General features: G+C 47.1%; 2 protein-coding genes across 7 annotated transcripts in view; one reads left to right on the forward strand and one right to left on the reverse strand.

Moving 5' to 3' along the window:
• Positions 1–220: 220 nt before the first annotated feature.
• Positions 221–12,383, reverse strand: LOC133128274 (acetyl-coenzyme A transporter 1-like). Of its 5 annotated transcripts, none has more exons than XM_061241659.1 (7): positions 12,237–12,383; positions 8,265–9,063; positions 7,055–7,287; positions 5,467–5,651; positions 4,788–4,905; positions 3,973–4,188; positions 221–3,381 (listed from the first exon to the last, which is right to left on the reverse strand). In XM_061241659.1, exons 2-7 carry the CDS (start codon positions 9,019–9,021, stop codon positions 3,214–3,216), a joined length of 1,677 nt encoding a protein of 558 aa, XP_061097643.1. In that variant the 5' UTR covers positions 9,022–9,063; positions 12,237–12,383; the 3' UTR covers positions 221–3,213. The 5 variants fall into 5 exon arrangements, with proteins under 5 accessions (XP_061097643.1, XP_061097642.1, XP_061097641.1 ...); XM_061241658.1 differs by lacking the exon at positions 12,237–12,383 and adding an exon at positions 12,035–12,187; XM_061241657.1 differs by lacking the exon at positions 12,237–12,383 and adding an exon at positions 9,870–9,932.
• The window catches only part of LOC133128273 (GMP synthase [glutamine-hydrolyzing]-like), an 18,375-nt gene continuing 13,506 nt past the window's right edge, over positions 12,321–17,189 (forward strand). The window contains exons 1-7 of one of the 2 annotated variants that reach the window (XM_061241654.1): positions 12,321–12,382; positions 12,602–12,742; positions 15,079–15,260; positions 15,875–15,989; positions 16,216–16,313; positions 16,550–16,653; positions 17,071–17,189. The exon at positions 17,071–17,189 is cut by the window's right edge and continues 75 nt beyond it. In XM_061241654.1, coding sequence (XP_061097638.1) covers positions 12,716–12,742; positions 15,079–15,260; positions 15,875–15,989; positions 16,216–16,313; positions 16,550–16,653; positions 17,071–17,189 — 645 coding nt within the window. In that variant the 5' untranslated portion in view covers positions 12,321–12,382; positions 12,602–12,715. The remainder of the gene's footprint in view (positions 12,383–12,601; positions 12,743–15,078; positions 15,261–15,874; positions 15,990–16,215; positions 16,314–16,549; positions 16,654–17,070) is intronic. The other variant, XM_061241655.1, reaches the window with a different exon arrangement.

Here is a 17,189-nt window from a genome sequence, read left to right on the forward strand (position 1 = left end):
GTTGTATTCAGACTGTGGGAAGCATAAAGTGCTGTGGTTTGAGGTTGACTGTTGTTGCAATTCCTCTCTTGACCGTTAGGAGTCCGAAATTACCCATTGTACCTTTAAACTATTCCCCTTATTTTTTTGTAGTAAATGTGAGCGCTTCTCAAATGTGAGATCTACAGTTTATAAGCCTACTCAATTTAACAAATGCACAGATATGTACACACAGAAGACATAAAGATGAAATATATGTATTTTATTCATTAAATACCGTCCATGATTAAATAGTTTTCTTTCTTTTCTTCTTTTTTTTTTACTGTACATCTTTGAAAATAGCATAGTTCTTCGGAGCTGGTTCATAATATTGAACGATATACAGAACATGTACAGATCAGTCGCGGTACTGTTGCCCTGGTAACGGCTGCCGTTTACGCCGTAGGGAAAGCTCATCTGACTGCGCTTTCCTCGCGCCCGGTTTCAACATTTCAAATCTTCAAATGGCGGCTGAAACGCGATCCTTGGAGCAGGGAGTCATGGCGCGAATGGCACACAAACAGGGCCAACGGTGCTGTTGTCCTTAAAGAAAAATGACCCGCTGAAAAAAACAGCTCAATCTAGGTTTTGAAACAGCAGACAAGCTACCAGCACTAGCTGGTTGCCCAGCTCAGACCCAGCTAGACCAGTTTATGACCGGCTTCACCTGCTCAATTTTCAAGATGGTCAAGCTGGTATACGTAGCTGGATTTTACAGCAGGGTTCAAATCTAAATGTAAACTTCTGCCCATGATACTAATCTGCTTTTGAGTCACCAACCCTGGTCCTGGGGAGCCAGAGTGTATGCTGGGTTTTGTTTTCAATTTTAAATCAGCAACCATTTAAGACCCAGCAAACCATGCTATGGAATCAGTAGTTTTCACTTATCTGTTAACTTATTAATTTGCAAAGAAACCCCATCAGCCCTTCAGAATCAGGGCTCGAAACCCTGTATCAGAATGTTTGCTGGACACACAAAGTGTATGAAGTACTGTTGGTTCGGTTCAGGATGGCTTTGATGTGAAATCCAAGTGGAAATTTCCACCCGTTAACAGTATGAATGCGCACACCTCTATTCGGTCCCCCTGACCACCACGCCACACCAATATAAGAACCATGTAGCCTACTGTATAACAAATAAGGCAAAACACTTCGGGATTCAAGTCACTGGTTTTCAGATTCGTATTCCTATAAAACAGGGGTGTGCATCCCAGATCAGCGAGGACTATTGTGTACACAGAACTTTTCTTTGCATAACCAGTCAATCGCCATATTTTCAGCATTCTTGCAGTGATAAGTGAAACAACAAAAGACAGTGTTCCAGTTCATAATCCAAAGTTTTGCTTTAGGGGAATAATTTTGGGCACCAGTAAATATTTTTACCGATATGGTACAATAGTAAAGGAAATGGAAAAAGCACAGTTTGTCACGCCTGCTTCAGAACGAATTGAATAAAAATAATTCAAATAATAGCAACAGATACGTTTTTGCATTAAAAAATTAAGAGTATAATTAAACGATGGACAAAACTGACAGAAATTAGACACAAATAATCACAAGCTGCATTTGAAGACGCTTAAGACAGCGTTTCCCTTTCAGATCATATATATAGCAGTGGCATACACTTCACCAAATCAATTTAAAACGCTACATCAAACTGAAAAGCTTAAATACGTCCTACGAAAGTACAATCACTTAAAATCAAAATTGAAAACGTAAAAAAAAAAAAAAAAAAAAAAAAAAAAAAATTAAGGCGCTGGAAAACATCAGCCAAGTCGATTACGTTTCCTTTGGAATGGCCAGGGAAAACCCGGCTAGCCCACAACTGTTTTTGGATTATTCCATTTAAATATCGGATGGATGATGGCCATCTTTATAATAGTTTCCATTCCATCAATTAAAATGCAATGACCGAATGTCTCTATGGAATAGAAGTCCCCTCACAAACAGGACTGTCTAGGTCCCACGCCGGACAAAGATGTGGGTTGTCAAGTTTCTTCCAGGGCATTCTTCAGCTTCCAGTACAATTAAGCAATACTGCAATACCCATACAACAGCATGATTTCCATAAATTACACAGCACGGTAACAGTTACGATTAGACCTTCTGCAAGACTACTGATCAACCGCGTAAACCATGGCAATTTTCTTTGTGAATAATTAAGACTTCTTTAGTGTCGCAGTACTGACAGCAGATAGATTGCGTTCCTTATAGACACATGTGTAACACTGATTAAACTGCCTGCACCGCGTCACTGGATAAGGACATTACTCATCCGGTACTTCACCTGTGGCGTGTGGGCAATGCTGTCCACTCAACAGAAATAAAACGGTGAAAGTAAAGAGTGTTTGCGTAAAGGACCTGCCTGTCAAAAAAAAAGTCTTAAATTTAGCCTTAATTTCTTACCTCTATTACTTTTTTAAATATTACCAAGACCAATGGGGTGAGCCAGTTTGACTCATTTCAAGATTTGCCAATGGTATAACAAAATTTTTCAAGCAAACTAATTTAAAACAAGTAACTTCAAACAAGAAAATATTTTCTACATGAAAGAAAAAAAAGAAAAGATTTTAAGTCTCAATGCAGGACTAAAACACTTAAGACAGGTGTTTTGTTTTTTTGCAGAGTAGAGAGTCTGTTCTGAAAGTGTCTGCACTAAGAGTAAGAGTATGCGCTGAGTGGTTCGGTTTGTGCTAAGAGTCTGTTTCGAGACTAGCTGTACTGTGGGGAGAGAGTGTGTGTGGTGAGTGGGGAGAGCCTATTGGGCAGACAAGTCCAGGCAAGACCCTCTCTCTGTGTCTACTGAAGGGAGTCTTTGCTGAGTGTCAGTACTGATACAGAGAGTATGCACTTAGTGCAGTGGAGTTCAGCGGGAGTACCGTAGGGGTGTTTTCTGTCGTGCGGTCTGTAACGAGAGACAGAAGCAGCAAGGGATGATGGGAAAGAACCAGGCAGCGGGTAGCGGTTTAGCCAATCCTGCTTCAGAGATCAACTCCGCACGGCAGCACTGCTACAGCTTCACCGAGGATGGAGGGAGGGGTGAAGAAAAGGAAAGAGAGGGAGGGAGGGAGGGAGAGAAAGAAGGCGATGAAGAAAGAGAGAGTGGGATGGAGGGGAGGCAATGGAGGAGAAGATGGCGAGGGAGAGAGAGTTTTAGGAACAGCGGGGAAGGTGAGAGGTGACAGGGGTCAGGGGTCACTGGGTCTTGCGGCACTTCCAGGCAGACGGGCTCTGGTCCTGCAGGCCCCTCATTTTCTTCCCCAGCCACAGCCACCAGCAGAGCCCCAGGGCCACACACACCACCGACTCCACGTAGTACCCATCCAGGGAGGTGACACACACACCGCCCTCCTGAACGCACCGCTGGGGGGGGAGGAGCCAGTTTAGGGTCAAATAAAAACTGATATCACTCACTCACACTCTCACACTCTCACACACTCTCTCACTCACACTCTCTCTCACTCACACTCTCTCTCACTCACACTCTCTCTCACTCACACTCTCTCACTCACACTCTCTCTCACTCACACTCCCTCTCACTCACACTCTCTCTCACTCACTCACTCTCTCTCTCTCACGCACTCTCTCACTCTCACTCTCTCACTCACACACACACACACTCACACACTCACACACTCTCTCTCACTCACACACTCTCTCTCACTCACACACTCTCTCTCACTCACACACTCTCTCTCACTCATACACTCTCTCTCACTCACACACTCTCTCACTCACACACTCTCTCACTCACACACACTCTCTCTCTCACTCACACACACTCTCTCACTCACACACACTCTCTCACTCACACACTCACTCACACACACACACACCCTCTCTCTCACTCTCTCTCACACTCTCTCACTCACACACTCTCTCTCACTCAAACACACACACACCCTCTCTCACACTCTCTCTCACTCACACACACTCTCTCTCTCACTGACACACCTCTGCCTCTGTTGGTGACCCGCAGCCTCCAGCGTTGGGCCCCTGGCACTCCATGGTGGTGAGGGGGTCCACCAGCCACAGGGCCAGGGTGGAGGGCCAGTTTCCCCCCAGGTTGGTGACGGTGTTCAGCAGGGTCATGTAGGTCCCCCCGATCACGGGGTCACTGACCTTGGCGTGGAAGGCCATTGTGGCCACATACATACTGTACAGCGCCACCTACAGGGGCAGTGCCGCATTACAATCAGGGTCACACTCCGGGTACAATAAGGCCCGGGAATTACTAATGTACCAATTACTCAACGAATGTAGGTGTTAACAGGAATTAATGGTGTACATAAACACATAAACACATCTGTACACACTGACTTCTCAGTAGTTAGTCAACTACTGTGCATTAGTTAATGCCAGTCCGTGTAACATTATACCAACATTAGTAAGGACATTCAACAACGTCTGACACATTTTTATTTAAGATGAGGTTAAAACAGCCAAACGGTTTGGTAGTATAAACTTAATCAATACTAGGGACTCCTGATAAGATGAGGACACATAAAGATGAGAACAGGGCATCTAGGTTCACAATTTGCCTCCACAAATCTAGAGCACCAATCACGGCAGCGAGCTTGGACCTGAACCCAAGGGCCTGGACCTCTATTCTGTAACCTGGAGCCTCTTCTGTAAAACACACCTGGGCCTGAACCTAATCTCCCCCTGTGCCTGGCAGCCGAGGAGGAGGAGGAAGAGGAGGAGGATGAGGAAGAGGAGGAGGAAGAATAGGACATTGAGGAAGAGGATGAGGAGGAGCGGGGGCTCACCTGGTGGATGGCGTAGATGAGCAGCACCACGGCGTAGTAGTACACAGGGAACCCCCCTTCCTGCTTCACACTGGGGGTCCACCACACCAGCAGGGCATACACCAGCCCCATCAGCAACCTGGGGAGAGAGGGAAATTCATCATAACAACAATAACAAGAACAATAATAATAATAATAATAATAATTCTTGTGCTGATGCTTTCATCCAAAGCGACATACTGTTGCAATGTGGGGTTAAGGGCCTTGCTCAAGCGCCCAGCAGATGTGTGGATCCTATCCGTCACTACACTGGGGCTTGAACCACCGACCCTCCGGGTCCCAGGCATGTTACACAGGCTGCCCCACAACACAACACTATCGCATCCCCCCCTCTCTCTCTCTCTTCTGCTCTCCACCCCTCAAAGCAACAAAATAAACAAGTATTTCTCTCTTATCTTTGACTTAAAATCATATTTGTATAACTTTTTGTTTAACCACATAAGACAAAAAGATGACGTGAGACAGTTTTGATTCATTTCAAGACTCGGGGAAATTCATCAAGGAAAACAGCAACTTAAAACACGCCAATATTTTCTACTTGGAGGAGAAAAAAGAAAGAAAAGAGAAGATTAATGTTAAGTCTCATTTCAATACTCAGACAGCGGCTGAGACTTTTTTGGAGAGCGCCCGCGCCCCTCACCGGAAGGGGAAGGCCCTGTAGAAGACGTCGAGGGGCCGGGGCCCGGCGGTGTACTTGCTGATGACGAGGGGCAGCAGGATCTGCAGCGGCACCATGGGCACGGCCAGCAGGGCCAGCTGCTCCTTGGGCACGCCCGCCTCCACCAGCTTCAGGCCCGTCACCGCGTCGGCCGCGGAGAACCCCACCTGCGGGAGAGAGCGCCAGGGCCACACGCGTGTGCGCCGACACGCCACACGGCCATGCACGCGCGGGCGAGCACACACACATTCGCACCAGGCCAGAGTTAACCACGGAGCCCAAACACACGCTTCTTACACAGACATTCACACCACAACCCAAACACACGCTTCTTATACAGACATTCACACCGGGCCAGAGTTAACCACGGAGCCCAAACACACGCTTCTTATACAGACATTCACACCAGGCCAGAGTTAACCACGGAGCCCAAACACACGCTTTTTATACAGACATTCACACCACAACCCAAACACATGCTTCTTATACAGACGTTCACACCACACAGAATTAACCAAAGACCCCAAACACACGCTTTTTATACACCAAGGGCCTGATCGGTGCTGCTTTCATACAGGCAGACACAAAATGAGTAACACAACCGACGATTGGTACAAAACCAATACCGTGACCAATCATTGGTAATGTTACTGGTTTTGTGGGTGCTAAAGGTCTTAGTAAGCCAGATGGTAAAGGTCTAGTGTGTTACAGATGCAGGCAGCTTTTGCCTTGGCAGTCGGCAAGGAATTATGGGAGGTGGTATGTCATCATTAACCTTCTGAAGAGTAAGTTTTTTTTTCCCCCCTTAGCTCCTGAGCTGTGAATGTTGATTAATTTAATAAGCAAGCGGCTCTTATTATGGCACGGACCACAGAAGGCAGGAAGGCGCTTTCTACACTGTTAAAGGGGCGGCCATACCTTACTTTGCCAATGAGCACAGAATTATGCAACACGTTTCTAATTCATTAAAGGGGCGGGCAAATCCTGCTTTGGCAATGAGCACAGCACACTAGCTCACTGCCAAAGTAAGACCTGCCTGCCCCTTCAACGAATCAACAACAAACACACCCATAATTCTCTGCGCATTCCCGGAGTACCATCTTCCACCCCTTTAAGGAATAAACAGAGATTTGTGGATGTGTGCGTTATTGTTCATTATACAACAGTTAGTTCCGACCTCGCACTGTGATTGGCTGAGAGACATTCAAAGAAGTGACATTATCACACAATAAGTCACTCCTAACTCCTAACCAAACCACAATGTTAACTTTCGGTTGATTCACTGCATCAGAGATACGTAACCTAGCAACACTTCAGAAGAGCTCCATTCTGTCATTAGAACAACATTAGTTTGAACCTGAGTTACGAACGTTCTTCGCAAATTTATTTTTATTGTTATGCATAAACGTGTTGGTAAAACTGTTGTATAATTGCAGTAATACACTGGGAAGGCGTGACTTACCGTGAGATAGAATCACGAACGGGCCGTGGCGTTATCTCACGGTAAGTACCTCACGGTAAGTACCTCCCGCTGTGCTACCGCGTTATTAAAGGGGCGGGTGGCTCTCACCTTGGCGGTGAGGAGCAGGCAGCAGAAAGTGAAAACGCTGGGCATCTTGACGATGGAGAGGAGCTGCCTGTACGTCTCCCGGACTCCCTGCGTCTCCTCCTGGCTCCTCCTCCTCTCCCCCCGCGCCTCCTCCGGCTGGCCCCTCCCGCGCTGCGGCCGCCCGTCCTCCCGCTTCAGCACGGCCACCAGCGTGGTGGTCACCATGAACACGGCCGCCCAGAAGAACAGGAAGTCTGCCAGCACCACCGGGGAGAGAGAGGGGGAGAGAGGGGGGGAGAGGGGGGGGAGGGAGAGAGAGGGAGGGGGGAGAGAGAGAGAGAGGGGAGAGAGGGAGAGAGGAAGGGAGGGTGAGAGAGAGGGAGGGAGGGGGAGGGAGAGAGAGAGTGAGAGAGAGGGAGGGGGGAGGGGGAGAGGGAGAGGGCGAGAGAGAGAGGGGGGAGGGAGAGAGAGTGAGAGAGAGAGGGAGGGAGATAGAGGGAGAGAGAGGGGGGTAAGGAGAAAGAGGGAGAGGGGGGGAGGGAGAGAGAGAGTGAGAGAGAGGGAGGGGGGAGAGGGAAGAGGGCGAGAGAGAGAGAGGGGGGAGGGAGAGAGAGTGAGAGAGAGAGGGAGGGAGATAGAGGGAGAGAGAGGGGGGTAAGGAGAAAGAGGGAGAGGGGGGGAGGGAGAGAGAGAGTGAGAGAGGGAGATAGAGGGAGAGAGAGGGGGTAGGGAGAGAGAGACAGAGAGAGGGGGGGGGAGAGGGAGAGGGCGAGAGAGAGAGAGGGGGGGAGGGAGAGAGAGTGAGAGAGAGAGGGAGGGAGATAGAGGGAGAGAGAGGGGGGTAAGGAGAAAGAGGGAGAGGGGGGGAGGGAGAGAGAGAGTGAGAGAGGGAGATAGAGGGAGAGAGAGGGGGTAGGGAGAGAGAGACAGAGAGAGGGGGGGTGAGGAGAAAGAGAGAGGGAGAGAGAGAGTTAATTTTCTGAAAAAACATGCATCTACTTTCGCTTAAGAGATATTAAAAATATCCCATAATGATGTACTTTTTGCTTGACTGGTCTTGCTTGGCCAACCAGGAGGACCAGAAGGCGGGGTGTGCACTTTTCTGGAACGTTTCCTAGCTCACGTATTTGACCCAGGTCCGGCCGAGGTTTTCGCGGTGCGTTTGCACGTACGGGTCTGCGCGTGTGCGATCTCCCCCCCGCCGCGCAAGCAGGCTGCGGGGCCCCCGTACCTGAGAGAGTCACGATGCCGGCGTCGCTGGGCTCCTGCCTCAGGTACTTGTTGCAGAAGTCGGGCGACTCCAGCGCCAGGAACAGCACGTTGCCCAGGAAGTAGCCGGCCGTCTGGCCCACGGAGTTGCAGGTGGAGGCGTAGCCCACGTTCTCCCGCGACAGCATGGTGAGCGCCCAGCCGTCCACGGCGATGTCCTGCGTGGCGGCCAGGAAGGAGAGCGTGAAGAACAGCGCCGTGATGGCGAACACGTCCGGCCCGTGCCGACCGTCCCCCTCCAGCAGCGACTCCACCGTGGACGACAGGTACAGCATGAAGAGTCCCAGCAGGTACTGGGTCGGGACCAGCCAGGACTTCCTGCGTCCGAACCTCTGCACGTACATGGCGTCCACCAGCGGCGCCCACAGCAGCTTCAGGCTGAAGGGCCAGAAGACCAGGCTGAAGTAGGCCTGGTCTTTGTAGCTGACCTTCTTGCTCTGCATGATTAGGGGTATACTCCCCGCCAGTCCCAGAGGAATCCCCTGCAGCACGTAGAGGAAGAACAGGAGCAGCACGTTTCCCAGCTCGCCCTTGAGGCTCGGAGGCAGGACGGGGAGGGCATCCTCCACCGCTTCTGAGCCGGAGCCGGAGCCTGAGTCCGTGTCATGCAGCAAGGTCGTCTCCTCCGTCTCCAGATTCGACCGCGCAGGTCCCCCCTCCGCTGAACCCGCCGGTTTCCGCAGCCTCCCGTTGTGTCTCACAGAATCGGGCGAGTCCATGTCGAAATGCTGGACATCAATACGCCAGCGTTTTCAGGACCCCTAAAAATACACACATAAACACCACGTCACTTACTATTGCCTATGCCCGCTAAGGGCACAACAGTTACCATAGCTACGAAATAAACCATTAGCATGAATATCTGGGTTTGTTAGTCGATACATCTCTCCGTAGTAACTTGTAGTTAACGAAAACTGTCCCCCTAATAACAGCATATTAATATATTAATTCCGTACAAGTAACTTAATAGCTAACGTCAATGCAACAGTCGACTGTGCACTGGTCACTATGTGTCACTTAAGTTGTCACCTCGCACATCACAGTGACATCTGACTCTTCCGCATAATGCGTAGCTACAAAGATAGGCAGTATGGCCAATCAGCAAATGAACAAAATAAATAAATAAAATAATTAGAAGCCCCTTTATAATAGCCTAATATTACACTTTACATTTTACCAGAGATACAAGATACAGAGATTTAAGTTGGACGTCACCGTTCTGACACAAACACTTAACATGTGACAAGGCGCCGGGTGCAAGGATTATCAAATATCAAGCTCCATTAAGCACAAATCAACCACAGACCAGCCATGATCAAAATGTAGAAAAACACCCACCGATAACGAAATTGTGGATATATTAAACATATGAGAAGACTACTGGCAACACGTCAGCGCCACAGAATTTGTGGCTAGCTGGCTAGGTAGCTGAACTAGCTAGCGTTAGCCAGAAAAATAGAAAGACATTATTTGTGGCGTTAACTACCAACGTGTCTAAAACACGGTTACTGAGATTTCTCAAGATAAATACAGTATTAAACACGTTTTCATTAGCAATCTACCAAACCTCTTCTTGTTAGTGCTGTCAGAGATTCTCGGACGCGAGCCAATTTTCTGTGCGGGTGTTACATTAAAATACTTCCGTAAGTGTCTGTTGACGTGTCATAAATTAGAAATTCGGTCCCACCTTCCACATCAATCTGAAATATAGTACTGAGCGTGTAGACAGATCATATGCAAAGTGCAATATCGGCAGGGTGCAGCTATGTTATCTATCTATAATTGTACATACCGTTTGGATACATAGTATGAAGTGAATGTCAGCTAAAATACATTAGTAGGGTTAAGAAACTGTTTGTAGTACAGTGGCCCCTCACTGACCGGATGAAGAGTAAATATTTTAATATAATGAATACATATGATATACAGTCCCCTCCAAAAGCATTGGAGCAGCAAGGCCAAGGTCCTTCGTTTTTGGTACACACTGAAGACAAATTAGTTTGAGGTCAAAATATGTACATGAGATGACAGATCCGCATTTCAGCTTTTATTTCCAGGTTTTTTTTTTTTTTATCAAGATTTATTAAATAATATCTTAATATTGTAGAACATATCACCTTTTGTATCAGACCACCCGATTCTTAGGTGAGCAAAAGTATTGGAGCATGTGACTGACAGGTGTTTCTTGTTTCCCAGATGTGTCCTGTTAGATTGATTGGTAAAACAATAAATAGTTCTGAATGTCTTTGCTTGGTTTTAGCCTTGGGCTTTGCCTGTGAAGACTGCATTTGTGTTTTCACAGACAAAACATGAAGATGAACCAACATGAAGACCAGAGAGCGGAGAAAAGCAAGCCATTTCAAGGCTTAAAAAAGATGGAAAATTGATCAGAGCAACTTCACAAGCATTGGGGACACCTTGCACAACAACTTGGAATGTCCTGAAAAAGAAAGGAACTGAGCAACAGACATTGAACAGGTTGACCAAGAAAACAACAGCAGTTGATGGCAGAAATATTGTGCGAGCTGTGAAAAAACAAACAATATCCACAGGGCAGGGGTGAAGATATCTCAATCAACCCTTCGAAGAAGAATTTGAGAGCATCAATATAGAGGATATACCACAAGATGTAAACCACTCATCAGTAGCAAGAATCGGAAGGCAAGATTTAAAATTAGCAAAGATGTACAGAGATGAGCAGCAAAAGTTCTGGAACAGTTTTATGGACTCAGGAGACCAAGATTGACCTCTGCCAAAGTGATGGAAAGGCCAAAGTGTGGAGAAAGAAGGGATCTGCTCATGATCCAAAACTTCGTTAGGGAGAAAAAGTGGAAGGGTTTAGACTGGCCAAGTCAATCAGTAGAATTTAACCTAATTGTGCATGCATTTCAACTCCTGAAAAGGAGATTGAAGGGAGCCCCCCCAAAATAAAAATAAAAATTAAAAAAAAAATTAAAAAACAAAAACAAACAACAACTGAAAGAGGTGGCAGTAAAAGCCTAGAAAAGGATCAGAAAAGAAGAATACAACAGTTTGGTGATGTCAATAGGTCGCACGCTTGATGCAGTTATTGCAAACAAGGGATATGCTACCAAATATATATATTTTGTATTTACTTAAATACTCTCTGCTCCAATGCTTTTGCTCACCGAAAGATTGGGAGGTCTGATACCGAAGGTGCTAGGTTCTAAGCAGTTTAACACATCTTGGCGTAAATACCAGGAAATAAAAACTGAAATTCTGAACTCTTGTCTCGTGTTCATCATTTTCTGAACTCCAAATGTCTTGTATTGCAAAAATAAAGGAATTGGCCTTGCTGTTCCAATGCGTTTGGAGGGGACTGTATATATATTTTTATTTATACTTATAAATTCTGACTTCTACTATTCGCTTAATTGGACAGGGAGAGACAGTATATAAGTCGTCATGTGAAAGTTTTAATTCCACTGGGACAACCGGCCATTCGAGTACTGCATTACTTATAGCTTCATAAAATCAGACCTGTTTCAAAATTTTGCCTCGTTTGCTGTTTGAAGCCATTTAAATTATGTCTTTCCTCTCTTTATTCCCAGGGCAAGTGTTGAAATCACTGACTAAAATGTATACCGGTCCTAAAGCCTACTTTAAAACAATTAGGCTACTGCTGTCCTAACACACATCGTCCACGTTCTCAGAAAGCACAATGTAATTTTAGTTAGCTATGCAATAATACACGTTAATAAATATAGCTACCTGCAGTGAGCGTAAAAGAGATTTATTCCGTAGAAGAAGCAGGAGACAGTCGGATACAGGTCGCGCAATGTTGGGTGAAGCACTCGCATAATTCACAGATACAGTAGCCTAAAGAAGAATAGGCACAACAGTCCTAGCTCGACTTTTGAAGGAAATGTTTTGCAAGCTAATTTCCTTCCACGCTTCACTTTTCGATGCTCACCTGGCAAGTAATCTTGTGCCTCACGAGAATCCCGCAACACTCCACTTGACGTTGCATCAGATCTTCAAGTTGTTTAATAGTGTCTATTGACAGGAAACATAGTAACGGATCTTTCGTGTAGCTAATATATAACTTCAAGAACGCAGGTAAATGTAGGCTATTCATAGATGTAACCGACATTGCAAAAATTGTACGATTCTGCTATATGTGTTTCACAACAATCGCCTTTTCATAAACCACGATGACAGTGTTTATAATATTTTTGCGGCCAAATTAAAGGCAAAGGCTGTTGGGGTATTTATAGATATCTCCAGGATAATAGTGCAACACTGACACCATTGTTGATATTGTGTCGATTGCAACAGAGCACGCCTTCCTGGATAGGTGGTCGGTCCGAGAAACCCCACACACCACCGGTACTTGCCGGGGGAAACCAGAAGACAGATTACAGTTCAGCGCGGCAGCACCAGCGTTCACACATGGCACTGAGCAACGGACACACCAAGGTTAGCATGCTATACGAGTCTTTAAACCTAACCGCACGAATCAGCCAATTATTGCTGTTAGTAAGGTAACAGAAACGAGGCTCCCCAGCCAATGCCGCATATGGATAGTCTCGCTGGAGGTAAAACGTCCCATGTGGGTGTTGATAGCTTGAAGAGCTCATCATTACGGCCTATCGCTTTTGTTTAGTAAATGTGTAGCGTCCTTATTCGAATATCCTATGTGTTGCTCACGATACATTAATGTCCGCTTAAAGTAATGAGCTATGAAACAGAAGAGAAACTTTTTTTGCTCGTTGTAGTACTCCGACTACCTACATGTGGCTATCTAGCGAGCAACGTCGGTGCCTTTTTAGCCTGCTAGCTCGATTGTAGTTCACCCCTGCTGTCTAGTTAGCTACAGCCAGTGCTAGCTAGCTAGCTGGCTGGCTGCCTCGTTAACACACGCTGCTAACGGACTTGTGGACTTTTGAGCACTTGTACACTGTGTGGGTCAAACGTCAAATGCTCAGACATGCACAAAACAGGTCTGTTGCACGTTTGATTTAGCCGACACACTTTTCAGTTTGAACTAGGTTAGTTGGCGAAATATTTAACCGGTCACCAAGGTAGCTAGCAGGCTAACGAGGAAGTTGGCTTTACGTTATCAGTTACCCCCCTCTTGCTAAGTTTGGAGCCGATGGTTGGTAGGGCATATGCTCCCTTTTATTTATCTCTTTTGACTCTATGTGAGCGAATTAGATTAAGCTGATCTCGCACTGTTAATGCACATTCATCGAGCCGTTTTCACTGTGAACGAGCAGCTCGGTGTTGGTCAGTGGATGTCGCCTAGTTATGGATCGGTGTGGACGGGACAGCCAGCACGTGCGGACTGTTTTGCTCAAAGTCTGGGACAAAACAACAAAGTGCTCAGCAGGCGCTTTTAAGAGATGAATCCGTGTGTCCTACTACAATTGCATCACGATGATTCACCCCATATGAGTCCCTTATGGGTCGAACCCTCTTTGTCTGAAATGATTTGTTTATGTTAGCTGGCAGAGTGGTGGAGTAGTTCAGGACTTGGGTTTGTGTTATAGACCTGGGTACTTGTCTATGCTTTACTCGGCTTATCTGGCGAAATACTCTGGAAATGTGCATTCTGGTTCTCTTGGGTGAGCTCAATTGCTAGAGGCAAGATCAATCGAGCACGGATACGTATTTGAATCCAAAACAATAACATGAATGACTAAAGCAGGGTGGTCAAACTCCAGTCCAGTGTCTGCTGGTATTTGTGGTTTCCTTTCAACCAGCAGCCTTGAGAACAAGGTGTGTGGACTCTTTAGCCAATGAAAACTTAGAAATGTACTCTTGTGCTGAAAACTACCAAAAACTAGCAGACACTGTTTGACACCCCTAGACTAAAGCCTGGTCTGTATTTGTGGCTGTAGGTGCCAAGTTGGGCACCGCTGTTGAGTTATTGATCATAATGCTTGACCTGAATCGCTACAATAAAGACGAGCTCAAATAAAAATGCACTTTTTATTGAAGTCTTCGAAATGGTCTTAAAAGTATTTATTCCCAAAAAAACCTACAATTCTAATACTTGTGTATGTACTTTTTCCACCCACTTCCTGGGAAATTAGATTTTATGTTATTGTGTACCGGTGGGCGTCTGTGTCGATGAAATATCTGTCAATTTTCTGTTTCCCCTCCAATCGATATCCTCTCCACACTGTGACGCACATCCATAATTGACGCCCCCTCATTTGCAACTTCATTCAAATGAACTCCCCTCCCTTCGAAAGATCCGTTTCACTCGTGTTTTTACATTACAATACATTACATTAATGGCATTTGGCAGACGCTCTTAGCCAGGGAGACATACAGTTGATTAGATTAAGCCGGAGACAATCCTCCCCTGGAGCAATGCGGGGTTAAGGGCCTTGCTCAAGGGCCAAACGGCTGTGCGGATCTTATTGTGGCTACACCGGGGATCGAACCACCGACCTTGCGTGTCCCAGTCCTTTACCTTCACCACTACACTACAGGCCGCCCTTATGTCATATCACTAGCGCTGCTCTGACGTCCCTTCCAGCTTGTCTTTCAATGTAAATTAATGTAAATAAATTGTTTGTATAAAGTTTAAGAAGAAGATAAGCCTTGTACTTGGTGCTCGTTACAGATCTCCGCGAAGCAAACGCAAATCGAACGATTCTTTGTTGGTCGGATGACGTTTTTTTGTTTGTGACGTGCTCTGTTTTGATTGGCCGGCAGCTGGAGCCCGATGCAAATCGAACGATTCTTTGTTTGTCGAATGACGTTTTTTTTTGTTTGTGACGCGCTGTGTTTTGATTGGCCAGCAGCCGGAGCCGGGCGGGGCGGCGGAGAACGGCTTGTCGCCGCGGGAGAGCACGGTGGTCATCCTCGACGCCGGCGCCCAGTACGGGAAGGTGATCGACCGCCGCGTGCGCGAGCTGTTCGTGCGGTCGGAGGTCCTCCCCCTGGACACGCCCGCGTTCGCCATCCAGGAGCAGGGCTTCAGGTAAGGCGCATCTTGGGTTTCTGCCCGATTGAATTGTGGGGCAGCCTATAGCCTATACAGTTGTTGGGCTAGCCTATAGGCTAGTGCCCAAGGTGCTTGACTGGGTCCTGGAAGGTTGGTGGTTCAAGCGTCGGTATAGCCGCAATAAAATCTATTTAACTTGCCCTTGAGCAAAGCCCTTAACCCCACATTGGTCCCCGGGGCGATTGGCCCCTGCTTAGTCTAATCAACTGTAAGTTGCTTTGGAGAAAAGCTTCAGCTAAATAAATGTATTGTAATGTAATCATGCATCCCCCCCCCCAAAAAAACAAAACAGAAAAACATTTGTTTCATAGATGTAGACGTAGACGACCGTGGGATTGAATGTTCGGCTTTGTGTAATTGTGTAATGAGTTTGCCCGAGGTATGATGAGAACCCGTTCCTCTCACCCGTCAAGCAGGATACCAGTCAGCTAACGGCGAAATCAGCCTTATCTAACGTAACGTCGTTCTTTTGAACCGGAGGGTTGTCACGGCGCACACGACACTAGCACCCCAGTGAAACCATTGCAGAATTAGGGTGCGGATGTGAGTGTGTTCCCTAGGGCCAGCTAAAGCGCCCTCTCCCTCCCCAGGGCCATCATCATCTCGGGGGGGCCGTGCTCTGTGTACGCAGAAGATGCCCCGTCTTTCGACCCCGCCATTTTCACCATGGGCAAACCCATTTTGGGAATCTGCTACGGGATGCAGGTGAGGAGGGGGAGGCACCGGCCTGTGATCTTTTTCGTATGATGACCTGCAAGTGTCTGTTGTGGTCTGTCATGTATCCTGCTATAGTGGAGTCAGGTTTTTGACTTGAGTCATTTGACGAAGGACTGATTTGGGATTCGAACCTGTGCCCTTGTGTTTCAGAGCTGACCTGGGCATTCAGTCAGCTTGTTGTATGTTTTATGCCTGTGCTTGGTCTGCCCTGCAGATGATGAATAAAGTTTTCGGAGGAACTGTTCACAAGAAGAGCGTGAGAGAAGACGGGGTGTTCAAAATCGAACTGGACACTTCCTGTTCCCTGTTTCGGTAGGTGCGAGTCCCACCGCGTGGTGGAATAACAAACTTTCAGATTTACTTGGCGAAGCTTAGTGGCTCTAGTTTTTTTGGGAGAGCTGCAGGATACGTGTTACTCTTTTCCTGTCCCACGTTGATTACTTCCTGTCTTGCACATGTTGACTTCCTGTCCGGCACCTGTTGACTTCCTGTCTTGTGCATTTCACTTCCTGTCCTGTGGAGCGCTAATGCTTCTTGTGTCCACACAGGGGTCTGCAGAAGGAGGAGCTTGTCCTGCTGACTCACGGTGACAGTGTGGACAAGATGGCTGACGGGTTCAAGGCGGTGGCCCAATCCGGGAGCATCATCGCAGGTGAGGGTCTGGCTGAGAGGAGCCAAGGGGCCCGTCCCAAATTTCTCTCCTTGTTTCATAAGTCTCCTTTTTTGGGGACACGTGTCCAGGGCAGCCTGTAGTCTAGTGGCTAAGGTTGGTGGCTGAAGCCCCAGTGTAGCCACAATTAGATTAGAGCCCACATTGTTCGGGGGGGAGGGGAGGGGATTGGGGATTGGCCCTTGTTTGGTCTAATCAACTGGAGGTTGCATTGGATAAAAGCGTCAGATACATGACTGTAATGTAATGTAATATCTTCTGGGCTACCGTCAGCCTCTCTTTGATGATTTGAATGCTGATAATCTGAAGTTACTTGTTTACGATCCACACCCCTTGGAAAGGTTTTGTCTGTTTGTACTTGCCCTAAATGAGTTAAAGGGTCTCTCTCTCCCCCCTCAGGGATCGCTAATGAGCAGAAGAAGCTGTACGGGACGCAGTTCCATCCGGAGGTGGACCTGACGGAGCGGGGCACGGACATGCTGAGGAACTTCCTGTTCGACGTGGCGGGCTGCCCCAGC

Source organism: Conger conger, chromosome 5, assembly GCF_963514075.1.
Source record: "Conger conger chromosome 5, fConCon1.1, whole genome shotgun sequence".
Taxonomy (NCBI): Eukaryota; Metazoa; Chordata; class Actinopteri; order Anguilliformes; family Congridae; genus Conger; species Conger conger.

Bases quoted from the DNA above. Each gene is read 5' to 3' on its own strand.
- LOC133128274 (XM_061241659.1), bottom strand. From the start codon at position 9,021: ATGGACTCGCCCGATTCTGTGAGACACAACGGGAGGCTGCGGAAACCG. The intron at 7,288-8,264 runs GTACGGGGGCCC...TGGTGCTGGCAG, and splicing joins CGGCATCGTGACTCTCTCAG to ACTTCCTGTTCTTCTGGGCG. The intron at 4,906-5,466 runs GTGAGGGGCGCG...CTCTCTCCCCAG, and splicing joins TACAGGGCCTTCCCCTTCCG to GTTGCTGATGGGGCTGGTGT.